The sequence below is a fragment of the Ceratotherium simum genome, chromosome 3, assembly GCF_057802395.1.
Source record: "Ceratotherium simum simum isolate JZ-2026a chromosome 3, ASM5780239v1, whole genome shotgun sequence".
Taxonomy (NCBI): domain Eukaryota; kingdom Metazoa; phylum Chordata; class Mammalia; order Perissodactyla; family Rhinocerotidae; genus Ceratotherium; species Ceratotherium simum.
In genome coordinates this window covers 77,946,235-77,974,016 of record NC_141902.1, presented here as the reverse complement: position 1 = coordinate 77,974,016, position 27,782 = coordinate 77,946,235, and the positions used below count along the sequence as shown (strand labels likewise).

At 44.4% G+C, this 27,782-nt stretch overlaps 1 protein-coding gene and 1 long non-coding RNA gene across 2 annotated transcripts in view; one reads left to right on the top strand and one right to left on the bottom strand.

Annotated features, from left to right (window-relative positions):
* TRPM1 (transient receptor potential cation channel subfamily M member 1) overlaps positions 1–19,644 on the bottom strand; it is an 85,679-nt gene extending 66,035 nt beyond the window's left edge. Inside the window, exons 1-9 of the mRNA XM_014788595.2 lie at positions 19,427–19,644; positions 12,856–12,947; positions 12,689–12,768; positions 7,391–7,586; positions 5,885–6,098; positions 5,105–5,229; positions 4,100–4,271; positions 1,411–1,585; positions 830–953 (exon numbers count right to left, since the gene is read on the bottom strand). Of these exons, the coding sequence (XP_014644081.2) occupies positions 830–953; positions 1,411–1,585; positions 4,100–4,271; positions 5,105–5,229; positions 5,885–6,098; positions 7,391–7,586; positions 12,689–12,768; positions 12,856–12,894 (1,125 nt within the window). The 5' untranslated portion in view covers positions 12,895–12,947; positions 19,427–19,644. The remainder of the gene's footprint in view (positions 1–829; positions 954–1,410; positions 1,586–4,099; positions 4,272–5,104; positions 5,230–5,884; positions 6,099–7,390; positions 7,587–12,688; positions 12,769–12,855; positions 12,948–19,426) is intronic.
* Positions 19,645–20,242: 598 nt separating this feature from the next.
* LOC147917658 (uncharacterized) overlaps positions 20,243–27,782 on the top strand; it is a 34,916-nt gene continuing 27,376 nt past the window's right edge. Inside the window, exon 1 of the long non-coding RNA XR_015551739.1 lies at positions 20,243–20,405. This is a non-coding gene — a long non-coding RNA (uncharacterized LOC147917658). The remainder of the gene's footprint in view (positions 20,406–27,782) is intronic.

Here is a 27,782-nt window from a genome sequence, read left to right as displayed (position 1 = left end):
AGATCTCGGCTTTGGACCTACGCACCGCTCATCAAGCCATGCTGTGGCGGTGTCCCACATACAAAGTAGAGGAAGATGGGCACAGATCTTAGCTCAGGGACAATCTTCCTCACCAAAAAAAAAGGACCAGAGAAACTGACGTAATGCAACGATTCTGAGAGCTAAGCAGTTTTAGACCAGGCACTTTTGATTTCCAGAAGGGACAGCATTGCTCGTCCTGACTCTGAATCCTTGCCTGGATCCTTATTTTATTATTTACCCAATCTGCTCCAACACCCTGGAGAGGAGGCGAGCCCACCCAGGATCTACACTCCAATATCTAAATTGCTACCCGGGATGACAAAATCATTTCTACTCAGATTTGATATATTTGTAGGAAATTCATAAATTTGGAATTTTGAAGAGGCTGATGTAATGTACAACAAGAGTGCCTATTTCTTATAAACACGATTAAGGAGGCAAGAAGTGGGAATAATTGCAGCATTTGGAAAGTGAAGTGATAGAATTTTGTAAGCAAAAGGGTAGTATGTGTCACCTTCCTCAAGTCCTTAAATTGGATGAATATCATGAACCTCGGAATTGGTGTGATGTGGGACAATGTCACCTGACATTTACCAAAGTCTGAAAGTACCTGGGGCCCTCCTCTGCATGCGCTTATTATGCTTCCGTCACCTGGACATAACTGCCCATTTGGTATGGACTTGTAAACTGCCTCTCGGAAAAGCCTGAACTAAAATGTGAACAACTCCACCATGCACACGTGGGCAGAATTAGGAAGGAAACAATTGTCTCTGTGGAGCTGGTTCGGAAATAAACTGAAGACACTTACGAGTTCTTTCTTTTTCATGCACTCCATTATAATTGCAAACAGCTGATGTGATTGTGTCTTGTTGTAATTAAATGTTTTCTGAATGGTAACGAGAAGCTGATCCCTGAGGGATTCATTTATTATCCTGTTCAAAGGAAATGCAAAAGCAGAAAACAACTCAAGTTAAATTTATACGTGAATAAATCAGACATCTCTATGTCGGTCTGGCATCTTTGATTTGAAACGTTACCATTGGAAGGTGTCCCGGGATAGGACACAAAAAGGGACCATAGTCAAAAACTGTGTTCACGCTTGTCCTAAATTCCAGGCTTGTTGAAAACCTTATAAGGGAAAATGAAGTTGGAAGAGAGTGTGTTCCCCCAGAGAAAGAATTCTGTAAGAAACATCATGCTCTTGACAGCTCCCTCACATGCTGAACTCAGGAAATGGGAGAGGAAATATAGTAAATCTTCCTTATTTAATACTTTTTTTTTCTTATTTAACATTTTTGGAATGGCTAAATGTATCTCTTAAGGTTTTCTTCTTGGTCTAACAAGAAGGCAGTTAAAAGCCCACCCTTCGTAACAAGTCAGAAATCCTACCCTCCTTCTTCACAGTACTTGTGTGCAAAAGACAGGATGTCCGAGGCTCGTCCGCTGCCGTCGCAAACCACCACAGGGACCGGTGGGTCTTCTCGGAGATACTCCAAGACGATGGAAACCACGTTAGGGCCCCCTTCCACCACGAGGCCCACGACGGGCACGCCCTGCCCCAGTCCTGCAACACACACCACATGCGCTGTTCACACCAACGTCATGGCATTATCTGCTCACTGGTTTTAATGTCTGAAATACAGTGAAGAGTGAGACATTTACGACTGGACGAATGCTCCACACGGTGTTAGTGTTCACCAAGAGACTTGAAGGAATTCGGACATGTGATGGTTGTTTCATTTTTTTAATTCAAACTCCATATTGTGGCCTTATCGGAAAAGCTGTAGCCTTAAAATCATGAACTTCCTGAATCTTATGTGGTTAAACTCCATGTATAACTCACCTGGCATATGGGTTACGTCAAGTAAGATGTGAGAAATGTTGGAAGATTCCCCTTGCTAAAAAAATACCTCCCTTGCTGCCCTGCTCCAGGTGAAATTCCCTCCCTGGGTGGTGGTCCCTTAGACAATGACGCAGTGAAAGGAGATCTGGGCCAGCGATGGGAGAGCTCACTTGAATTCCTGGCCTCTCAGGTATTAGCCTTATGACATTGGGCCCATCACCAAGATGCCATGAGCCGTAGATGACCATCTGTAAAAGATGAATCATCACAATGCCTCCTTTTTCTCCTAAGGGAGCAATGGATATAAAATATAAGAAAATGTTCGGCTATCAAAGTATTTTGTCAACTTTAAGTGGCATACAAATGTGGTATGTGGTAGTAGTTGTTTCTGCCTCCAGTGCCTGGAATAGGCAGTGAGTTATCTGGGAGGGCAAACCCACGGACCACCATTAGCCCATCAGTTAATATCTTGTTCCCAGAGTCCTCCTTCTGTCTCTGTCAGATAATAGGACTCTGCAGGAACACAGTAGGAGCAGCTAGCTTTTGGTGGCAGAACCAGCAGACTGGGCTCTGGGCAGCAGGATGATTCCAGGAACCTGGGATTCTAGAAAGAGAAGACAGTGGGAGAGGAGGAGCCCCAGAGACAAATTTGCCTACTTCACAGTTTTACCCCAAACTGGCCATGACAGACTATATTCTGAGCATGTCTCACCAAGTGTCCATTAGTTGTGATGGGAGTTAACTGATCAACATTAACAAATGTCAAGTAAAAGAAGTGTCCTTGGTCATACAATTCTAAAGCCCTTTAGATTAAATCTGCTAGCATGCCTTAAGAGAAGATCTAAGAATTTCAAGTGGGAGAACTCAGAGTGTCTGGTTTGCTTCCACAATGCATTTCTACAGTCAGAAACTTGTAAAAATTTTGAACAACTTTGTCTTCTTCTACCAGAATAATCTCAGTAAAGTTCATTTCAGCAAATATACGCTGAGGGTCTGCTTTGTGCCAGGCCCTGGCCAAGAGATACTGGAAAAATGGACCAAGATGGTGTGGACCCTGCCATTGGCATTTCCAACCAAGTGAGGCTTGGCATTCTAGATATTCAGGAATATGGTGGTCAAAATCACCTTCTTTTCTAGAAACAGAGTAGAATTGACTCTTCTTGGTTTAGGCTGGACTCCCCGAAGCTCCATGCAGTAAGAGGTGACGATTGAGCACCCCTTTGCTGTCCCTGCCCCACTCAGAGCCCTAGGCAAAGGATGACAAAGGGAAGCCCACAAGTCACATGGCCAAGTGAAGCTGGGCAGTGTGAAAACTGACAAGTCCAGGAAAATAAAAAATATAAGAATAAAAAATTCAGTCATCAACCAGTTTATCAACAGAGATCTGATTGTTGGAAATCCACAACTTTTCGGTCGGCCATCCCATTCTAACCACTCGCGCAGTCTCATAGACCCTTTAATTATGCTTTAGAGTGACCATTTTCCAGGCTTAGATTGTCTTTCACAAAAATCTTACCAGTAACGGTAAAAAACAAAATACTCTTTAAGATCATTTAACAATTGTTTGACAATGATAACTGCTGGAGTATGAACATGTTCCAAGAGATGACACCAGTTATTTTAATTCTAACTGGTTGTTATTATCATTTCATCTGGTTGAGGTTCATTCCTATCTCTCTAGCTTGACCTCAGCATTCTCCCGATGGTGGCAGCTCCCCGCAGGGCTGAGCCACCTGGACCAGCACAGGTGGTGCCCCGTTAGGAGCAGATGGCTCCTGCAGCCGTCTCAAGAGGTTTCCCCACCCTGCCTGTCTTAGTCTGGGTGAGAGACCTAGAGCTACAGAGATATTTAGTTTAATGATCACATAACACTTAGAGGACAGAAGGAATCATACTAAGTCTTTGAGTGAGAAATTTTTCTCCTGTTCAAACATTAAAAAGATAAGTACAGTAATTTCAGGGAACAAGAGCCATTGGACAAGATGGCAGGCAACGTGATCACCACGACAACTGCTGCAGAGCTGTTTCTTGCGTCAACCCTCCTTGTGAACCCGGGGCAAAGCATCACAACATAGCTCAAGGAGTGTGATTTGGTAGGTGGAGAAGGTAAAGGTCCAGGCAAGTCATCCTCTGTTGATCTAACAAGAATCAAGGTTAAGGTTCTACACACCCTTGGGCAGTTTCCTTTTTCAGCCTGGTTTTCATGGTGGCAGCTGCAGCCCAGTTAGAACTTACTTGTGTTGATCTTCTGCAGAGAGATATGCTTTTCCAGCTGCCTTCGCAGCTTCACCTCGGCGCCATATTTGCCCAGGGTGCCGTTGTCGGCCAGGATGAAGTGAGTGTGGGAGTTGTTGAGCACAGAGAGCTTACTTAGAGGGTTGGACATGGTCTGGTACACTCTTGTTACCTGACAAAATGCACAATAGAAATCAGAGCTGCAGAGTTTGGACATTAAGACCAAGAGGGGAAACAAGAATACATATGTATGTAGTGACTGCTTCATCTCATGGTGCACTTAAACCCACTCTCACTTCCCTATCCTCTCTATTGAAGGATTTTCTTTGCAAATTTCTATATTAAATTAGGAAAAAATGATTTATTTTAGATAATGATGACCCAGCAATTGCACTCCTGGGCATATATCACAGAGAAACATTACATCACATTACATTAACACAAAATTCTGTACAAGAATGTTTATGACAGATTTATTTGTAATAGCCAACTAGAAACAACCCAGATGCACTTCACCAGATAAAGGGTTAAACAAACTGTGGCACATCCATACCACGGAATACCCCTCAACCACAAAAAGGGACAAACTATTGATACACACAACCTGGATCAGTCAAACAACAGAGCCAATCCTCAAAGGCTACATACTGTATGATCCCATTTATATAACATTCTTGAAATGATAAAATTGTAGAGGTGAGGGGCAGATTAGTGGTTGCCAGGGTTTAATGAGGGAGGTGGGAGGGAATTAGGTATGGATATTAAAGGGCGACATGAGGAACCCTGGTGATGATGCAAATGTTCTGCATCTTGACTGTATTGATGTCAATAGCTTAGTTGTGATATTATACCATACTTTTGCAAGATGTTACCACTGGGGAAAAGGTAAAGGGTATATGGGACCTCTCTTTATTATTTCTGACAACTGCAGGTGAATCTACAATTATCTCAAAATACAGACTTTGATTTAAAAAAATTGCCAATGTCTGGGGAGAAAACACTTACATCCTTTCCAACCAGGTCTTCCTTATTCTCCACGATACCCCATGGAGCAATTCCTATAGCACAAACTCGGCCTCTGGACTTGGAGGAGTGGTCTTTCAAGGCATCGCCTACATGGCTGATGACACCTGTGAGCAGCCATAAGTCATATTTTTAGGCTCTTTACCTCCCATTATACCACTATTCATAAACTTTAGGGACCCCTCCTCTGAGCCACTCCATTTCCTATGGCACAGGGTTGAGACATAATGATCTTCACCATTTAAAGAAAGTACACTGACAATCTGAGCTCATAATAATTAGTCATCCTGCATTAGTCTAGAAAAGGGAAAACAAAACAAAAACAAAACCCAAAACAACTGTGCAGGATTTTCTTTACACGTTTCCAAGACCTAAGGATGGAAGTAACTGGGATCTCTTTGGCAGTCCTTGGTGGCATTCAGCTGAAGTTGAGAGCCAGACTGCTGGCATGTTCCTCAACCTCTCTGTGCCTCAGTTTCCTCTCCTGCATATGGGGAAAGGACTGTTGACAGCCTCAATGGAAATGAGGCTTGTACAGGGTTCAGTTTGGGGAATGGCACATAGTGGGTGCCAGAAATGTTGACCATATTATATCATACCAAAATAAAAAAAAAGCTACTGAATAAGATTTCACTTCTGTCATAAACATTATCAGGATGCAGTATGCCTTGTTTTCTGATCTTAATTATGTGGAAGCTCTTTGGGAACCATGATGAGTTCTGGGTTTGTGTGTTTACAGTGAGGGAGAGGGCCCGCTCTTACCAGTGCTGACGCCCCCAGTGAAGATCCAGGCCCCAGTGGTCATGGCGGCCTTGATCAGACCTTTCCCAAAGACCTGTTTCAGCTTGGGCTGCATCTCAAAGTTCTGGAGGCCTCCGTGCACGGATATTAAGAGCTTGGGGAGTTCTAGATGCCAATCTTTCACCATGAGATGAAGCAGCGAATCTGGCTTTGTGTCATAGGATACGCGGATATACTGCAAAAGAGTACGTGACACTCAGCACCTGTGCTTGGTTTTGCCTCCTGTGCCACACGGGAACAGGGCTATTGCTCCTGTTCAAGCAAGCGCAGTCTGGCTTTCTTTCCCTCAGGGTTCTGGGGCCCCCTGTGTGAGTCGGTGGCCAAGTGACAGAAGGGAACTTTGGAAGGGATGCCAGATTTAGCAAATAAAAATACAGGACACCCAGTTAAACTTTAATTTTATATAAACAACAGAAAATGTTTGAGTATAAGTATGCCTCATGCAATATTTGGGACATACTTACACTAAAAAAATTATCCATTGTTTATCTGAAATTCAGATATAACTGACTGTTCTGCATTTTACCTGGCAACCCTAATCTTGAAGGAATCAGTTCCATAGTGGGCTCAGCTAGAACTCTGGCCCCAGAGGTTGGACAGGGTGTTGTTGAGGGAGTGGCCTTGGCCACATTGAGTGGGTGCTGTGAATGGGGATCATGGGCCAACCTCTGAACTTGACCTTCCCCTCAAGGTGAAGAAGTTAATGATCAGATGCCTTAGCCCTTATGAACTGCTTCTTTGTGTCTGTGCCAATATGTAGCGCGCCATTGCAGAAGACTCTATGTTGTGGTATTTGGAACACTACTGAATTTTATTTGAAGAACGATATTGGGCCAGTGAAATAAAATGAAATTGCAAGAATGGTCTGATTGGGCACACAGGAGTACTATTCAGAATTGGCTTAAAGGGATCACAGTGCTGATGCCTCCTCTCTCTGGCAGGGTCATCAGAAAGGCAGAGGGCACTCCCTGTTTACATGCAAATGTGAAAGACCTTGGTCTTCCTGGGCCAGCTGAATGCAGACCCAGGAAGGCTGTGGATGAACTTCAGAGGGAAATATTTCCAGACACTCCTAACTCATTTAAAGGGGGTTGAAGTTCCACAGTTATAAGAAAACAAAACCCTAAACAACCTCAAAAAACAATGTAATTTCTCTCTCATCACTGGAGATGGAGCAATGAGTATGTATGGTTGCAGCGTTGGGCTGGAACATGATTTACAGACTCACAATTTTGGTATGGATTTAGGGGACACTACGTATTCTCTATAACAGTGCCCAGTTTCCAAATCTCATGGCTAAAAAGCTGAGTGTGCAGATATATTTCTTGTCTTTGCAACCAGATATCTAGGAAGATTGAGCCACACCCCTGAAAGAAGACCAGGTGTCTGCAGTCTGGGGATCTGGGAGGCTGGGCCTCTGATGGAGGCTGTGGGCCCAGTGGCATCCCTTCCTAAGGCGTCTCTTACCATGGCTTTATTGGAGTATCCGCCACCCTGGAATTCAAGAATCCCATAGGAATCTGTTGGGTAGCTCTGGGTGTGTTTGGCGACAGACCATTTTTCAGGCTGAGTCTCCACCTGTTTGATTTCTTCTCCATTTTTGCTGGGTGTCACACTTGGCAGAGGGGGAATATGCTGGTTGGTGAGCTGGCCACAGCAACACCTGAAAAGAAAGGCAAAGCAGAGTCTTTCTATAACGTTTTTCTCCTTAAGATGAGTTAACCTGAACAGGAGAATAGCACTTGAATGGGGGCAGACTAACACCTACTTATCCAGCTTAACTGGGGACAGAGATGCCCCTTATAATGGCCTTTTCCAGATAATCAGTGTATATTTATTTACATACCAGTCTATTTTAAACACATTGGATGGATGCCCTTCCTTACTGAACATATTTTAACTCTTTTTGATTTCTTGATAACATCAATATGGGCATCAACTAGTGAACATTCTGTGACAAAGTACAATCATGCCCTCCAGATATAGAGTTGACCTTCTAGAATTTTTCAATACTGTTGAATTCTTCTCTACACAAGTAACATTGAAAGTATATTTCTTTTGCTGCTCATGCTTTTGTTGTCATATCTAAGAATCTTTTGTCAAATTTAAGGTCATGAAGATTTACTCCTAAGTTTTCGTCTAAGAGTTTTATAGTTTTAGCTCTTCCATTTAGGTCTTTGATACACTTTGAGTTAATTTTTTATATATGGTGTGAGGTAGGGGTCTAAATCCATTCTTTTGCATGTTGATTTCCAGGTGGTTCAGCACCATTTGATGAAGAGATTATGCTTTCCCCACTGATTTTGGCAACCTTGCTGAAAAGTCAATAGGCCATGGATGTATGGATTTGTTTCTGGATTCTCAATTCTATTCCGTTGGTCTGTGTGTCTATCCTTTTGCCAGTACCACACTTCTTTGATTACTGTAGCTTTGCAGTAAGTTTTGAAATCAGGTAATGTGAATCTTCCTACTTTGTCCTTTTTTTATAAGATTATTTTGGCTATTCTGGGTTCTTGCAAATTCCATATCAATCAGCTTGTCAATTTCTACAAAGAAGCCAACTGGGATTCGAGTAAGGATTGCATTGAATCTGCAGATCATTTTGGGAATGTTGCTGTCTTAACAATGTTAAGTCTTTCAATCCGTGAACATGGAATGTTTTTCTAATTATTTAGATCTTCATTAATTTCTTTCCACAGTGTTTTGTACTTTTCAGAGTATAAGTTTTACATTTCTTTTGTTAAATTTATTCCTAAGTGTCTTGTTCTTGATACTATTGTATATGGAATTGTTTTGTTAGTTTCATTTTCATATTGTTCATTGCAAGTATGTAGAAAAATATATGATTTTTGTGTATTGATCTTGTGTGCTGCAAGCTTGCTGAACTTGTTTATTAGTTATAATCTTTTTCTGTGATTCCTTATGATTTGCAAGTATGTAGAAAAATATATGATTTTTGTGTATTGATCTTGTGTGCTGCAAGCTTGCTGAACTTGTTTATTAGTTATAATCTTTTTTTGTGATTCCTTATGATTTGCAAGTATGTAGAAAAATATATGATTTTTGTGTATTGATCTTGTGTGCTGCAAGCTTGCTGAACTTGTTTATTAGTTATAATCTTTTTTTGTGATTCCTTATGATTTTCTATATACAAGGTTATGTCATCTGCCAATAAAGATAGTTTTACTTCTTCCTTTCCAATATGGATGCCTTTTATTTCTTTCTCTTACCTAATTGCCTTGGCTAGAGCCTCTACTACAATTTTTAATAGAAGTAGTAAGATTGGACATGCTTGTCTTGTCTCTGATATTAGGGGCAAAGCATCCTATCTTTCACCATTAATTATAATGTTAGGCATGGATTTTTCACAGATGCCTTTTATCAGGTTGAGGAAACTCTCTTCTATTCCTAGTTTTCTATTTTTGTTTTATTCATAAAAGGGTGTTAGATTTTGTCAAATTTTTTTTAGTGTCAATTGAGATGATCATTGCTTTTTTGTTTTTTATTCTATTGATGTGATGTATTGCATTAGTTGATTTTCTGATGTGAAACCAACCTTGCATTCCTGGGATAAATCCCAGTTGGTTATGTTCTATAATTCTTTTTATCTGTTGCTGGATTTGGTTTGATAGTATTTGTTTAGGATTTCTTCATCCATATTCACAAGAGATATTGATCTGTAGTTTTCCTTTCTTGTGATGTCTTCATCTGGTTTTAATATTAGGGTAGTAATGGCCTCATAAAATGAGTTGGAAAGTGTTCTTTCATCTTCTATTTTTTTAAAGAGTTTGTGAGGAATTGGTATTAATTCTTCTTTAAATATTTGGTAAAATTCAGCAGTGAAGGCATCTGGACCTAAGCTTTTATTTGTGGGTAATTTTTGATTACTAATCTTATCTCTTCACTTCTTATAGGTCTTTTCAGATTGTATATTTTTCTTGTATCAGCTTCATAGTTTGTGTCTTTCTAGGAATTTGCACATTTCATCTAGGTTATCTAATATATTGTCATTGGTGTACAAATTATAGTATTCCTTTATACTCATTTCTATTTCTGTAAGATTGGTAGTAATGTCCTATCATTTCTGAGTCTAATAATTTGAGTTGTCTCTCTTTCTTTATCAATCTAGCTAAAAGTTTGTCAATTTTGTCACTCTTTTCCAAAAACCAGCTTTTGATTTCATTGATTTTTCTCTATTGCTTTAAAATTTTCTATTTCGTTAACTTTCATTCTAGTCTCTATTATCTCTTTCATTAACTTTCATTCTAGTCTCTATTATCTCTTTCCTTCTGCTTCTTTTAGGTTTAGTTTCCTCTTCTTTTTCCAGTGTGTCGTGGTGGAAGGTTAGGGTACTTATTTAATTTCTTTCTTCTTTCTTAAATAGGCATTTACAGCTATAAATTGTCCTCTCAGATCTGCTTTAGCTGCATCCTGCAAGTTTCGGTATGTTGTGTCTTCATTTTCACTTATCTTGAAGTATTGTCTGATTTCTTTTTTGGTTTCTTCTTTGACCCTTTGGTTATTTAGGAGTGTGTGGTTTAATTTCCACATATTTGTGAGTTTCTAATTTTTTTTCCTGCTATTGATTTCTTATTTCTAATTTCATTTCATTGTGGTTGGAGAACATACTCTGTATTATTTCTAGCCTTTAAAATTTGTTGAGACTTATTTTATGGCCTAGCATATGGTCTATCCCGGAGTATGTTCCCCATGCCCTTGAGAAGAATGTATATTCTGTTGTTCGATGGAGTGCTCTGTAGATATCTGTTAGGTCTAGTTGGTTTATAGTGTTATTCAATTCTTATATTCCCTTTTTGAACTTCTGTCTAGGTGTTCTATCCACTATTGAAAGTGAGGAATTGAAATTTCCAACTATTATTATTGAATTATTTATTTTTTTCTCCCTTTATTTCCATCAGTTTTTGCTTCATGCATTTTGGTGCTCTGTTATTAGGTGTGTATGTGCTTATAACTGTTAGATCTTCCAATGGATTGATTTTATTATCATTATAAAATGTCCCTCTTTATCTTTTTTTTGGTGAGGAAGATTGGCCCTGACCTAACATCTGTTGCCAATCTTTCTCTTTTTGCTTGAGGAAGATTATCCCTGAGCTAACATCTGTGCCAGTCTTTCTCTACTTTGTACATGGGATGCCATGTACAGCATGGCCTAAGGAGCAGTACCTAGGTCCACGCCCGGGACCCGAACCCATGAACCCCGGGCCGCCGAAGCGGAGTGTGTGAACTTAACCACTACACCACTGGACTGGCCCCTAGTAACATTTTTTTTTTTGTTTTAAAATCTATTTTGTCTGAAATCAGTACAGCCTCTCCTACTTTCTGTGTTGCTGCTTGCATGGGTGGGGCCTGGGCAGAAGACGGGGGCCCCATCTCCTATATGCACTCACCTGGGACTTAGCCTCAGCAACAGATATCTGGGGACAGGATGAGAAACGCTGAAGTTCTGCTCCTATCACTGGGAGATGGGGGAGAAGGAACCCTCTGTTCTTGGCTGCAGCAATCTGAAGTAGAGTCTCTGCCTTACTGAGCTGGGATGGGGAAGAGAGGGAGCTCTGTTGGCTCACATACCACAGACTCTAGCCTTTCTTACTGAATTTTTGTAGTTTTTCTTGAGTAGATATTTCTTCATTTGCTGTTGGCCCTTGGGACCACTTCCAGGGGCTTTAAATGGTTGTTTTTTTAATTCCAGGTTTTTCAGCCCATGCTAGAGAATGCATGGAGCTCACAGCGGGGTCTCATGTGTGAGCTCCTCAAGCCCTTTCTGCTCCTTCTGATGCTTAGCTACTTGGCTGTGTGGGGACTGCAGTGCTGGCAGGTGCTAAGGAGGGCTGGCATAGATAGTTTCCACCAAGGAGGGTCTGGGTGCCACAGAAATAAGGAAGGACCTTTAGGTGCAACAAAGGGAAGACTTATGATCATTGGCATTGTCCCATAGTGGTGTTTCTTGCCTTGGGGGGTAATCACTAAGGCTTAAGCAGGGAGAGGAATCCACAGGGTGGTGGTGAAGGGGGCAAGCTTGGGAATGTGGGGGCTGAAGTTGCATGTGTCAAATAAACTTGAACCAGGTGATCTCTAAGAGTCTGCACCCCGAGTCAGTGGTCCTTCCTGCACGGATTTCACATTGGGTGAACGTACAAATAAACCATTCCCTGCAGCCCTCCAAACTCAGCCTCCTAGCTTTTGCCCTCAGAGATGAGAAGTTTAGCTAAATTCATCTCTGATCACTTTCATGGCTTTAGAAGGCCGTCTGTTTAGTTTATAACAGGTGTATTTTCATGTAGGCAGATGAAATTGTTTGACATTTTGTGTACAAAATAAACCCTTTCATAAAGTTACATCTAGTTCCCTTAACCACTCAGATCTTTTCTGTCATGGAAGTTCCTTTTCATCTAGATACATTATGAAACTAACAAAGATGCCCAGAAGATACCCTGGAAATCTGTCTAAAGCCCTCAGCTCCTTGATCTCACCAAGACTAAGAGGAAAACAGCGGGCCCATCTGGTTAAAAGAGTTCATAATAGAGTGAGTGGTGGACAGTAACTCTTTCCTGAGGCTATTTGCATCTTAACAGAGGAGCTTATTAGCCCAAGTGACTCCCTGGTTAATGACTCAGGTGGGGAATAGATTCTGGCCATCCTTCTTGACTCTTCTCCCCCCTCCCACAAACACTAGAAGAATAGTTGCTGGCAATTGGTGGACAAATGCTGGTTTGGATAATGTCTTAATTATAGCTTCCAATTTACCTGTTAGGGTCTTTAGTACTGGGAATTACAAAGATACATTCCTGTTTGCAAAAGGTTCTTTCTATCCAAGCTTTCTGCCCCTGGAGGAGAAAGAAGTGGAAATTAGACCAATATATTCCCAAGTGATCATCAGAGTTCGTTCTTTTACTTTTATAAAATTATTATACCATTAACAGGAAGTCTGCCCAAAACATCTGAATAGACATCGCCAGTTGTGATGCAAATGGATGCAAGTCTTCAAGGATCTTAGCTCTGGTTCCTTCAAAGAGAAATGGCTGGGAAGTAAGTATTCATGGTTTCCACAGAGCTACAAAACCTAGGCTTTGCATGCAAGCTGAAGTCTGCAAAGAGGGGAATGATGCCCCCCTGGAGTAAGCCGGTGTCCAGAGGAGCTGTGGTGTGAACGCGAGTTACTAGAAGCTGACACAGTCTGCAAGTCTCCAATTAGGTCTTTGTTTTGCTCTCAAGAATCTCATCTCCAGACTTCCAGGCCCCCACACACCATAGTAATTTTATAAGTGGACTCTCTAACTGGTGCTCAGAGTGACTGGATCTTAGTTTTGTAATTTAAAATATTGAAGGTTGTGAGGAAACGGTACTCATATAACACGGCTGCTGGAGCTAGAAATTGGTACAGTCTCTATCGAGGGCAATTTGGCAATAATTTAGCAAAATTACAAAGCATGTACCTCTTGACCCAGCAATTCCACTTTTAGGATTTTGTTCTACAGATATGCCTGAACACATACAAAATGACACATGCCCAAGGTTATTCATTGCATCACTGTTTATGATGTCAGAAGACTTGAAGTCACCTACTATCCACCTGTAGGATTTTAACTGTGTTAGGGAACAGTATCAATGCAATTCTCTGCAACTATAAAAAATGAGTAAGACATTCTCTCTATATCAATAGGGAAAGATCACTGAGCTATAGTAAGTGAAAAAGCAAGATGGGATAATTTCTAGAGTACTGTCATTCTGTTAGAGGGGAGAAATGTTAATATAATATAAATATAATAAATGTTAATATGCAAATGCACTAACAGCAGCTAACACTGGTTCCCTCCAGGGTGGGATCTGGAGGCCTGGGGGACATGAATGGAAGAAGATACCCATAGCCTTGGTGCCCTTTAAAAATTTTTTAAGACAATTTTTTTAGAGCAGTTTTAGGTTTGTAACAAATTTGGGAGGGAGGTACAGAGATGTCTCATATGCCCCCCACCCCGACACACGCATAGCCTCTCTCATTATCCACATCACTCACCAGAATGGTACATTTTTTACCCAAGATGAACCTACATTGACACATCATTATCACTCAAAGTCTATAGTTTACATTAGGGGTCAGCCTTGGTGTTGTACATTCCGTGGATTTGGACAAATGTATGATGACATGTATTCATCATTATAGTATCATATGGAGTATTTTCACTGTCCTAAAAGTCCTTTGTGCTCCACCTACTCATCCCTTCCTCCCCTGCAAACCCTGGTAACCACTGATCTTTTTACTGTCTTCACAGTTTTGCCTTTTCCAGTATATCTTATAGTTGGAATCATAAGGTATGTAGCCTTTTCATACTGGCTTCTTTCACTTAATAACATGCATGGAAGTTTCTTCCATGCCTTTCCATAGCTTGATAGCTCATTTCTGTTTAGTGTTGAATAATTTTACATCCTCTAGATGTACCACAGTTTATTTATTCATTCACCCACTGCAGTTGGTCGCTTCTAGGTTTGGCAATTATGAATTAAGGCTGCTATAAACATCCATGTGCAGGTTTTTGTGTGGACGCAAGTTTTCCCCTTTAAAATTTTGAAATATGTAAATGTATTATCTATTCAAAAATATAAAAAGTTTACCCAAAATGAAAAGGTGAAATAAAACAAATTTTTAAAAAACAAGCAAACCATCCATAGTTCTGCCACTCTGATAATTAAGTGCTATCATTTTTCATTTGCTGAACCCTAATTCATTATATCCATTTGTTGAAGATGTTGTTTGTGCAAGGTGCTGTGCTGGGTGCTGTGGGGACTTGTGAGGAGAAAAACTTCAGGGCAAGCTTCATTCACCACCTAGAAATGTCAGATGAGGGGTGGAGACTGCGTGTGGGCTGAAGGGGGTGGGGCAGCACAGACCGCTTCCTGGAGCAGAAGGAGGCAGGGAGAAAGCCCGTCCACCTCACCAGGGAGCCAGCGCCCTTCCCTCTGTCTCCTTGAGGCCTGGCTCAGTGTGTGTCGAGGTATTTGTGTACATGTGACATGTGTGCTTGTGTGATGTATTTGTATACATGGTTTGCATGTGTGTGTACAAGGTATGTGTGTAGAGTGTATGGTGTATATGTATGTGTGTGTGGTGTGATGTGTGTACATGTGTGATGGGTGTGTATGTGTGTGGTGTGTATTTGTGTGGGATATGATATGTGTGGTATGTATACGTGTGATGAGTTGTGGATGTGTGCAATATGTGTGGTGTGTGTTATGCATGTGGTGTGTGTGGTATGTATTATGTAGTGTGTGTATAATGTGTGTGGGTGTGTGTGTGTGTCTGTGTGTGTGTCTCTGGGGTCCTAGTGGGGTGGGTTGGCAGGCACAAGGAAATGGAGCAGCCTAGCATGTGAAACTTGTAGAATTCTGAGTCAGCTCTTGAAGAAACTGTGGAGGGCAGAGATAATGTCCTTGGCCACTCTCCCAGAGTCTCCAAGGGGTGCATCACAGTGTGACCTGTGACCTGTGACCTGAGGTGTCTAGTGGGACAAGACTTGGTGCTGCCCTCCTGGCCACCCCCACCCACTCGGGCAGCAATGCTGATCTGGGGGCTCCCTTGTCTCTGTGGATGCCACCTCCTCGGAGGGTGGCAGTGACAACCCCGTGTCACAGAGGTCCTCCCCAATGAGGTCATGTCAAGGACCTGATGCCACTTTTGTTGCTCTGCACCAGAAAGCCTGGCCCCAGTCCCAGCAGTGCAGAGATGATCCAATCCAGGTTTCCATCTTTCTGGAAGAACCTATGAGTCCCACCCAAACTGAGCCTTTCTGAGAGTCAGCTGGTCACTTGGTTTCGGAGTGATTATAATTCAAAACCTTCCCCAGGGGCCTTCAAAAAGCAACACTGTACACTTTCCTCTCCAAATAACTTAATGACTGCATGAAAACTGCATTGCTAACGAGAGGAAAGGGCAGCATCAGGCCAGAGGAGAAAGCTCAGAGTGGCGAGCCTCTGAAGTCCCTGCCCAGCCGGTCTCACACAGAAGTTACAACAATCCGGTGCAGCACAGCCGAGCAGAGCATTTGCTGTCTGGAAAGAAAACGTGCTTTATCTTTTTGCTTTTCACTCCTTACTTCCCAGAGAAGCCGGCAGAGCACATCTTTTTTTAAAAAGAAAACACAGAGTTCACAGTATTTGGACTATATGCCTTCAACTAAAGACAACAAGAACTCTAAACAAATATTGAACTCCCATGAGTAGGCTACTTTTCCACAGAGACATAGGATAGCAATTCTGAAACTACTTTCTGTGTATTCTAGGACTGAACAAATAAGTCAATATATTGTGGATGATGGGAGCTGGGTTTCTCACTGTTGGAGAAGGGAGTTACAAATATGGAAAGGGGGAAGGTTAGAATGAGTCCCTGTAGCATTGGACTGAAACTGAAATTATCAGTATAAACCCATGGTTTGTAATATGTAGAGACAGACAGATATAAAAACAGATATAGGTGAGTGTGTGGTCTCTCTCTCTCTAAACACACACACACACACCAAGTATACACAACATATCATATTAGTCATCTATTGCTTAGCATAACAAATCTCTCTAAAACTTAGTGTCTTAAAACAACACACATTTATTATCTCACAGTTTCCATGGACCAGGAATTGGATGTGGCTTAGCTGGGTGCTTCTGACTCTGGGTCTGTCACAGGATTCAGTCAAGCTCTGGGTGGGGACTAGGGTCTCATCTGAAGGAATGTGACTGGGGCGGAGCCATTTCCAAGCTCACTCATGTTGTTGTTGGTGAGATTCAGTCCCTCTCAAGGGTTGTTGGCCCAACACTTCCCTCAGTTCCTGCCGTGTGAGCCTCTCCATGGGGCAGCTCACAGCATGGCAGGTGACCTCCATCAGAGTGAGGAGCACAAGAGGCATCCAAGACCGAAGTCACAGTCTCTTTATAACCTAATATCTTAAGCAACATTCCCTCACTTTTGCTGTATTGTATGCATTAGAAGTGAGACACCTGGTCCAGCCCACACTCAAGGGGAGAGGATGACTGTAGTGTAAGTGCTGGACTTTAGGCTTTTGGTTGCTGAGGCATCCATTTCAAAAGACATCCATCTTGAATAAACATATCACCAGCTCTAAGATGCAGCTACTAGCAAAACAACCAGATGAAGAATTAGGCCGTCCCCACCCATGAGGTTCCCTCACTCAGAAAGCTCTGGGTGACCTAGATAACTGACGCTTGATTGACCCTGCTTCTCCCTCGCACACCCTACTTCCCCTCTTATGCTTTAAATTATCCCATAGAGACCGAACTCTCGAAACCCTAGACACCCTGCCTTCAGACCCTAACAAAGGTGGAGCTCCAGGTCCACACTCTCTGTCTCTGTATACCCCATAACCTTGCTGTGTGGTCCCCAGGTGTGCCGTGTACCCTTCAGGACCTGTGAGTAATAAATCTTGTTCCTCAAAGTTCCCTTGGTTTTTTCTGAAGTGCATCTTGCAAACATAATAGGAACCACAAGGCCCAGTCTGGTCACAATATTCATCCCAGAGTGGGGAAATGTCTGTGGGGGCTCGCCACGAGTAATATAGGCCCAGGGGAGTGCCTCAGGCATTCCTAGCTGAGAGCATCATTATCAACAGGCTGGGACCCACACAACAGTTCCACAAGGCATGAATATCAGGAGGCCGGGGTCATTGGGATCACGTGCCTATCACACATACATGTGGATGTCTGTGTGCATATCCCTTCATATGTTTCCTGGCTCTATCCACTGAAAGGGCCTAGCAGCAATAACCCTGACAGCAATGAGGATACCTAGTGCTCAAATACTGGTTTCTAAATACCATTCTTCATTAAAAGAAACCTGAGCACCTTAGAGAAATGACTGAATTCAGGGCTGCGGCAGGGAAAGTGCAAGAAGAGCCTGGAACATCTTGTGCCAGAAAGTAAGGAAGTGTTTACTTCTGACATGGGAGTTTGTCAAAAGAACACAGAAGCCACTTTGAAGGGGCTTTCACTGGCTTTATCTGGGATAACTTGAGTATGAAAATAAATGATCACAATAAAGAATTATAACCCTTTGACTGAAATAAGGATCCATGAATCCACACTGATATAAATCCACACATAAAAAAATACATTGGGAAAATGGGGAAGCTCTTTCTTCCAGTGGAAAGTCACCTAACAAATGCAGAAGGAATGCTGGAATTAGAAGACCACCATGTGGCAACCATCACGAGTCTTTCTGAACACTGAAAGTCATGGTAAAAGTTTGAAGAGTTAACAGTACCCTTACATAATCTCAAAGTATCTCGCATAGATGTTAACAAGTACAAAGGGGAAATTAGTAACTTTACAGTGGAGAAATCTGGTGAACACCACTTAAAACAAAGTGAGCATCACCAGTAATGGCACAGATATTCACCATGAGCCTCCTGATGAAATGCACTGAGAAGAATAAAAATGCCAAAAATGCATGACCTGAATCTAGTCCGGAGGAAACCTCAGACACCCCAAATTGAGGGGCATCCTACAAAATAACCGACCTATATTCTTCAAAAATGTCAAGGCCATGAAAGACAAGGAAAGACTGGGGAATGGTTCTAGAGGCTATAGACATGACCACGGCATGTACTTCCATCTCTCTAGGCCCCGCCCTGTCTGCCTGCCCTACAGGCCCTTCCTCTCAGCCTCCCTAGCATAAGAAAGCAGCAAGCGCGCACTTCCCAGGAAACCCATGCCAACACAGTGTGGGAAATCAGAAAACCAATGTCCAGCCTCTGAACAACTAGGCCTAGATCCCACATCATCAAAAGGGGGAATTGCCACCTGCCCTACGGGTTCAATATGCTGAGGTGGGTGAAGAGCTTGGAAAGCGGTCAAGTGCCCCTCGTTTTTATTGATGTCTGTTCTGTCACAGACAGGCTTTAAACGCCTCCATCCCGGAGTGTCCCCACTCTCCTCTGTGCAGGTGGAGAGCATCTGTGACCCCTCCGGGAGCATCGACCTTGCATATTGCCCCCCAAACTCAGGAGGAGGGCTTTTCAGAGTGCCCAGCACCAGCCCCTGCTTGTGGCCTCGGGCAAGTGCAGCAGCTGGTGCCCACAGCGTACTCCAGGCTCAACCCACTTCCCTCTGCTTCACTGAAAATCTATGTTTTTTCTAATGAAAAAGCTAGCATGTGACTAACACACTTTCCCTGGGGGAGAAAAGTGCTTTGCTTTAGTATTAGCTATTGATTTTTTTAAAGTTTAGTTAAGAAGAATATCCTCAGTTCAAAATTCCAAGTTACTGCTGAGTCTCCAGAAATGTTCTAGAATCTTCTGAGGATAAACGACAGGTACAAGAGCCACTGTCTGCCTGCAATCTTTTTTGGAGAAGTAAGACACACAAATCAGGCCCTCACAGTGTTCCAGTCTCTACTCAAATGTTCCCTCTTGGAGGAGGCTCTCTGACTCCTCATCTTACCCCCAACCCCTGCTTCCTATCCTTCACACACTTCATCCCACTGACCTCCTCCTTCTCTTCTCTCCTCCCAGAACAGCCACAAAAGCCGCAGCCCTGTTCAGTTCTCTGCTGTATCTCCAGTGCCTCCACGAGTGCCTGGCGGAGAGGAGGTGCTCAGTATCCTGTAATGACTAAGTGAATGAATAGATCACGTGGGTGGAGCACTGCCCGGGCAGCTCAGCCCTTGTCAACACTGCCCGCAGCAGCCTTGTCCCCTGGGCCCACAGTCACCCAGCGGTGCACTCACTCACAGAGCAGAAGGGAGGTAATCCAGGTCATCCAAGGATAGTCTCTGCTCTCCTCGGGGAGGAGCTCGGCCTCCTGAATGGCTGCTCAGAGGCACCGGTGCTGGTGAAAGGCAATGGGTGGAGGACGCTTCAGTCAAACATTCCTCCTTCCCCTTCCGCCTTGCCTTGCTCCAGGGCTGAGTAATGCAAAGGTAATAACAAAGAGCCATGGAATCTTGCAAAGCATGTCCTGGTGAAACGAAAGGTGAGCAGAGCCTCCTGTGGTTCATTGATAAACCCTTTAGATCCCCTCCTCTGCCCCCCTGCTGTTGGTTACGTATTGACCATTCATCTGAAATATTTCTGTCCATCAGAAGTGGTTATTATAAACACCTTGGGGCAAGTAACTGGAACATTGGTACTGGGGATTACAACCCGAGCTGCAAGAGCACCTGTCCCACTGGGAGTCTGTCCCCTTAGGCTTAGGGAGGGGACACAGCGGTGGTGCCGCAATCATGCTCCCCCCGCCCTCTGAGCTGTGACTTTCTCATCTCTGAAATGGAAACTGTTTTGCATAGTTTTGAGCTTCAGCCAGGATCACACTTGTACAGTATTTAGGAGGTACTAGATGTAAACGGAAATCCTGGTTATTATTTTTATCACAGGATGGTAAGATGCATGACAGAAATAGAGTCAGTCTATCATCAAGGCTTCAAGTGGTGGTTCAAAAACCACCAGGGGCCGGGAGTTCAGAGGGGGTAAGTGCTTGAGCTAAGCCTCAAAGGATGGGCAAGGTGTGAAAATGGGGACGGAACGTTTGGGGCCAGGGAGTGGTGGAGTGGGTGGAATGCATGTGCAAAGCAGGGGGAGTGAGGATGGGGGTGGAGAGTGGAGGGATGAGGGAGGGGAATGGGGTGGCTGAGGGGGAGGGGTGTGCCAAAGAGCAGGTAGGTGAAGGAAAGGAGGGGAGAGGACAGGTTCCTTGTGCTACCCCTCATCTGAGGAGGATGGAGATGGGCTGTGGAGGAGCAGGAAAGGGCCCACCAAGAGATGAACATTTTGGTGGGGATTTCTCTGGGTAAGTGAAGTGCAGGCAGAGACTAGGCTGCCATATACTCATGTTCCAGGTGTTTTGTGAGTGCCCACCAGGCGACTGGCATGGGACTGGGTGCAGGGCTATGGGCTGGGGGTGCAAGTGAGCCGGATAGTCATGGCCCTGCCCTCTTGGTGCTTCCACTGTGGTCAGCTAGCAGGTAACAAGCCAGGCAGCAAATAAACCAGAGCATTGCAGATTGAGGTAAGAATATGAAGGAATAAAGAAGAGGGTGTGATAGAGTAGGGGTGTGCATGTGGGGTGGGGGGGTGGCCTCATTAGATTAGGAAGTCTTTGCTGAACACATTACACATTTACACTGAGAACTGAAAGACCAGAAGAGAATTCTAGGGTGAGGGAATAGCATGTGCAAAAGCCCTGTGGCAGGAAGAGCTGGGGGTGGTTGCCAAGGGGCATGGATTAGGAATGTGGCCTAATGTGGGACTGGAGGGGCAGGTGGGGCACATTCTGCAGGAACTTTAGGTCATAGTAACTGGTGAGGAAAGGAGTAACATGAACTTATGAGAATGAATTATAGGTGGGCAAAGGGGAGGCAGGGCACCAACAGGAAGACTGGAGTGTGGTCCAGGCAAGAGATGTTTGAGGCCTGGACTAGCCTGGGAACAGGGGAGGTGGAGTAGGGTAGGCAGACTGGAGATATTTGGTGGGCGTGGATGGAAAGGGAGTGGATCTGCTGCTGATGGGGTTGAAGGAAGGGGAGGAACCCAGTAATGACCCTGGGTTTCTGGTTTTGGGACTGGGTGGCTAGCAATGCAATTTATGGAGGTGGGACAGTTTGGGAATAGGTTTGGGGAGGAAAGTCAAGCCTTCTGCTGTGGACGTCTTAGGCTCCAGGTGCCCACTGGACCTCCAGGTACATCAGAGGTGTCCCATAGCTGCTGCTTGCCCAGGTTTGGGACTCAGTGTGTAGGTGGTATCTAAAATGAGAAGCACCGGGTTTGCTGACAGAAAGACCGCAGACAGAAGAGAGAAATGCGGCCCAGCACTGAGCTCCGAGGAGCAGAGGAGGGGGCTGCAGAAGAAAGGCCAGGGAGGTGGACACAGGCACAGTGTCCCTGGACCCTCGACGGCCCCCCTGCCAAGGACCACGTGTCCATGATAGGCCACGCCAGTTTGTGGGAGGAAAGTCAAGAGGGGAGTGGGCTGAAGAGCCCGGGAACTGGGTGGTCTGCTAGCTCGTTTTTGTTTGTTTGTTTTTGTTTTTTTGATAAAAGAAAAAAGGAAAGAAATATCTGCTACAAACGTGACCAAGGTAACCTTTGTACAATCTAGGTGATGGTCACCCAGACGCTTATTGTTATATTATCCTCTGGACTTGAACCGCGATTTAGAGCAAAGGGCCTGAGGAAGTGTGGACAGCCAGTACCAGCCCCTGTGAGAAGTTTCCTGTGAAAGGGAGCCGAGAAGTGGTGGGAGCCGAGGGGCGCGAGGAGTCAGGAGAATGTGATCTTCTGGGACCTGGACACACGCAAGGGGATGACCCTATAAAGAGGGGTGCGGAAGGGAGGAGGAGGCTGCAGGCAGACACTCTTGCGAAGGCTGGGGTGGGGCGGGGCGACAGGAGGGAGGGCAGGGCAGGGCTGGGATGACTAGGGGGAGGGGGGACGGGGGCGGGGCGACAGGGCGTGGCTTCTGGCTTGGGCTGACTCCACGGAGGGAAGTGGCTTTCGAGGTGGCTTTCGGAAAGTAAGAGCTGGTTTGCTGCTAGGCGAGTCTCTGTTTACTCAGTGTCTCTGTTTCTTGGGCCAAAATTAACAGCAAACCCCACAGTGAAATGACTGATGTGTGGACCAATTTAGCTGAAAGAAACCGCCTGTCTCATGTGTCTATTTAGAGCCGGCTGCATGTGACCCACACGTGGACTTGGTTTGACCCTTGTAGGAAGAGAAGAGTTAGCTGCCCTTATTAACCGAGAGGGAGAGTACAGTGTGAAAACCTTGACTTCTGGCTTCTCTGGGACGCCCAAGAGACGTGAGAACTCTGGCCGACGTCCCGGCACAACTGCAAGTGGCTGTGGGTCCCCACACATACCACGGACCTGCGCTTGCCTGGCTTCGGGGGCACCTGCGTGCCTGGGAACTCTCCATCCCAGAGGATCAAACAGCCTCTCTTGCCAAAGCACTGGCACAAACCACCTATCTTCCTGTGCACAAAGGAGTAAAACCCCACAATCGTTCATTCCCGCTCCACCCTCCACCCACTCACCCCCAGGGCTGTGGGAGGCCCTGGCATGTCCAACAGGCCATTTCTGGGTGGTTTGGCTGGGACTCACTGCTCTGGCCCCTCTGGGAGACTCTTGGGCCAGACCCAACCAGACTGCAAAGAAAACAGGTAGGAACCCCAGGCTGAGGGCCCACTCTGCCCACCCCTCGCCTTTCTGGACCACAGATATTACATCTGTAAAATGAGCACAATAATGCCCCCCATGTCTGTGCTATAAGCTGGGGTGAGACTCAAACGACATAGTGCTTGGAAGAGCTTTAAGACCCAATTTCCTGTGCTTTATCGTCACAGCCCCCAGGAGGTGACAGGGCTGGCCTGCAGGAAATGTTGGGGGTCGTCACAGCCGACCTCCTCCCTGGGGTCAGGGTGCCCTCTCCCCTAGCTCTTCCATCCAGGGGTCCTCCCTGGGACCCTGGGATGGATCCTCTAGACTGGGGTCCCAGAAACAGAGCTGGATCTTTAGGCCAAAGGAAGTGAGCTTTTTCTTTGTACTTCTTTTTAAAATTGAAATTAATCCACATACCCTAAAATTCACCTTTTAGAGAGTGCGGCCAGTCATTTTTTAGTATATTCCTAAGATTGTGTAACATCACCACTATCTAATTCTAGAGCATATTCATCATCCCCCAAAAAAGTCCCTCACCTGTTGGCAGTCACTCCCCATTCCTCCCGCCCCCTGCCTCCAGCCCTAAGCAACCGCTAATCTACTTTCTGTCTCTGTGGATTTGCCTATTCTGGACGTTTTACGTAAATGGAATCATACACTATGTGGTTTTTTGTGTCTGGCTTCTTTCACTTAGCATGACGTTTTCAAGGTTCATCCATATTGTAGCATGTCAGTACTTCATTCTTTTTATGCCGCAGTAGTATTCCATTGCATGAATTCAGTAATTGATGGACATTTGTGTTGTTGCCGCTTTTTGGCTATTGTAAATAATACTGCTATGAAGATATTTTTCTTTTTAAAGGGAAGACTGAATAAGGCTAGGAAAAGAAGAAGGCAACTCATTAACTTGTTAAGTTTGCGGTTGTGGTAGGGGATGCAGGATTTTTTCTTTAATTTCTTCTTTGTCTATATTGTTTTTTTAATTTCTTAGGAAAAATATAGCTGATTTTAAAAGGAAAAAGAGAATGTGCCCAGGGTGCCCGGCCAGTGTGAGGAAGCTTCTGAGCCCAGGGTCTCCCAATGGCAGCCAGCTCCCGGGGTCCAGCCTCAGAGTCACAGCCCTGGTGTTTTTGCAGTATCACTAAGGTTTAAATTTTCCAGTAGCACTGCTGGTTGCCATTCCATCATCTTAGATTTACGTATATTTTAAGCTGCGATTGCAAATAGTGGAATCATAGGACACATCTCTAACACTAACTAGTAGTTTTAACTCACAATTACAAAAACATCACATTTTTTTCTACACTTGTAGAAAGAAAGTTGCATTGGACTGAACGTCTCCCCCGAAATTCATATGTTGAAACCTAACCCTCCAGGGTGATGGTATTAGGAGGTGGGGCTTTTGGAGGTGGTTAGGTCAGGAGGGCGGAGCCCTCATGAATGGCATTAGTGCCCTTATAAAAGAGACCCCAGGGAGCCATCTCCGCCATTCCACCATGTGAGGACACAGGGAGAAGATGGCCATATGAATCAGGAAGCAGGCTCTCACCAGACACCAGAATCTGCCGGCACCTTGATCTTGGACTTCCAGCCTCCAGAACTATGAGAAATAAATGTCTGTTGTTTACAGACTGTAGTATTCTATTATAGCAGCCCGAATGGCTGCTATAATAGAAAGTTTTACCAGAATTTGCTGTATAGATTTCATCAAAATTGTCTGGGTTTTGCTGTTAAAATGTGAACACATGCCCATGTGTTTTGGGAATTATCATTGTTGATGCAGTCAAATCCCGTAAGATAGTGTCTCAATTCAAGGTGGCGCTGGCCAGATGCCAGGAACACTTCCCACACCTGCTGCCTGCCAGGCTGACCTCACCGGAAATGAGGGGGCTGCTGACCTTTGGGTAGAACGCAGGATGGTTGTTAGTTAGCCCTGAGCAAATGCAAGTAGACAATTAGGAGGAAAAACCAAACCAAAACAAAACAAGAGGAGGGCTGCAGCAGAGCGATCCAGATACCTAATTATACAGCTGGGTCGACCACACAGACCGCAGCTGGGATTTAGGCTACTGAGTCTTTGATATTTGCTCATCTCTTTACTGTTGACAGGAAGGACCCTCAGGTCCCATAGATGCAGAGAAAGACCCCAGACCCACATTGAGACTGTGATATTCTGGAATGGAGGCCTTGTGGGACCAACTCAGACATCCTCTTATCTTGGACCGTTTGGAGGAGGAGAGGAAACAAAAATGGACCATGTAATGGGATATCTAATCCTCTCACCCCCCACAAACGAGGGCTGATGCACCAGGAACACTAGTGTTCATACTCCAGCTAAGGGCTCTCTAATGAGCTTGGCGAAAGGGGTGAACTATTGGGAACTAGCTAAGATGGTTGGCAAGAGAGAGAAAGGGAGAAAAGGGAAGGCAGCCAAGGTCAGCTTCTAGTCCCAGCTCTAGCAGAGCCAGCTGAGCAGATAGCTCCTGCAAATCACATGCCTGCCCGGTGTCGGATGTCTCTGCTCCCTACTTACAGGGTCATATCAAGGGAAGCCACGTGGGCAGTTCTAAACACAAGCTGTGCTTTATGGGTAGGAGTGGCGAGTCTTTCCCATTATAGGATGGGCGTGGGGGTGGCTCCTGCTTTTTGGGATCACACTTTTGAAGGAGGTGGTGCACAGGGATATGCCTTGCTCTGTAATTGGGGGAAGCCACCAGTTTCCAGGTGCCAGAAACTGCACCCTTATAGGCCTCTTCTCCTTCCAGTGCCGGAGACTTGTCTCTGGTGGGCGTTCAGGTGAGGGCTGCCACCTCTCCTAGAATGGGCCACCAGGGGCTGAGTGGGGCTAGCCCTTCTGCCTGTCTCCTCCCCTTGGGCCCTGCTCCTATGTGGAACCTGGCCCAGAAACCTGCTTCTGGAAAGGAATCCATAGAGTCTGTGCCAGTGTTCCTCAAAGTGTGGTTTGGGGGAGGTTGTAAAAAATGCAGATAGTGAGGGCTGGCCCCGTGGCTTAGCAGTTAAGTGCTCACGCTCCACTACTGGCTGCCTGGGTGCAGATCCCGACGCACACCGATGTACCACTTCTCCGGCCATGCTGAGGTGGCATCCCACGTACAGCAACTAGAAGGACGTGCAACTATGACATGCAACTATCTACTGGGGCTTTGGGGAATAAAATGGAGGAGGATTGGCAATAGATGTTAGCTCAGAGCCGGTCTTCCTCAGCAAAAAAAAAAAAAAGAGGAGGATTGGCATGGATGTTAGCTCAAGGCTGATCTTCCTCACACACACACAAAAAAATTGCAGATAGCTGACAACTATGGAGTGGGAGGAAATATTTGCAAATCATATACTGATAAGGGATTAATACCCAGATTACATAAAGAACTCCTACAACTCAACAACAACAACAAAAATAAACAACTTGATTTAAAAGTGGGCAAAGGATTTGAATATATATTTTCCAAAGAAGACATGCAAATGGCCAACCAGCACATGAAAAGATGCTCAACATCACTAATCATCAGAGAAATGCAACTCAAACCCGCAGTGAGGTACCACCTCACACCATTAGGATGGGTACTATCAAAAAATAGAAAATAAGTGTTGGTGAGAATGTGAAGAAATTGGAACTCTTGTGAACTGTTGGTTGGAATTTAAAATAGTGCAGTTGCTATGGAAAACAGTATAGGGGTGCCTCAAAAATTAAACATAGACTTATCATCATATGATCCAGTAATTCCACTTCTGGGCATATACCCAAAAGAATTGAAAGCAAGGTCTCAAAGAGATATTTGTACACCCTTGTTCATAGCAACATTATTTACAGTAGCCAAAAGGTGGAAGCAACTGGAGTGTCCACCGATGGACAAATGGATGAGCAAAATGTGGCATATATAAACAATGGAATATTATTTGACCTTAAAAAGGAAGGAAATCCTATCACATGCTACAATATGGATGACCCTGGAGAACATTATGCTAAGTGAAATAAGCCAGTCTCAAAAGGACAAATACTGTATGATTCCACTTGTATGAAGTACCTAGAGGAGTCAAATTCATAGAGACAGAAAGTAGAATGGTGGTTCCCAGGAGCTGTGGGGAAGGGTGGAATGGAGAGTTATTGTTTAATGGGGTACAGAATTTCAGTTTGGGATGATGAGAAAGTTCTGGACGTGGATGATGGTGATAGTAGCATAACAATGTGAATGTACTTAATGCCAATGAAGTGGACTCTTAAATATGGTTAAGATGGTAAATTTTATGTTATGTATATCCACTGCCCGTGCTGCACTCAGTTTCTTGCCACTCTGGTTGGGCCCTTCCAAGCCAGACCTCTCAAGGAACTGCAAGTTCACGGTATGGGGGAGACAAGTCAAAGGAGAGGCCTCTGATGGTGGAGCTGGCACCTGGACACAGGTGGAAGAAATCAGTTTTTGGAGGCTGCAGAACGGGCATAATGCAGTTGGGCCTGGTGTGCCTTTCTCGGGTGATGGGCAGGGCCAGGGTGAGGCCAGTGATATACTCACCTTGGGGTGCCCAAAACTCAGTAACTAAGATAAATAACATTTCATACAATATTAAAAAAATAAAATCAATGCAAAAAATCTATGATGAACACAATATCAAAATTTTAGACAGGCTGTTTTGCTTGTTTTGTGACCTTGCATTATTGTGAGATGGTCATTTCCA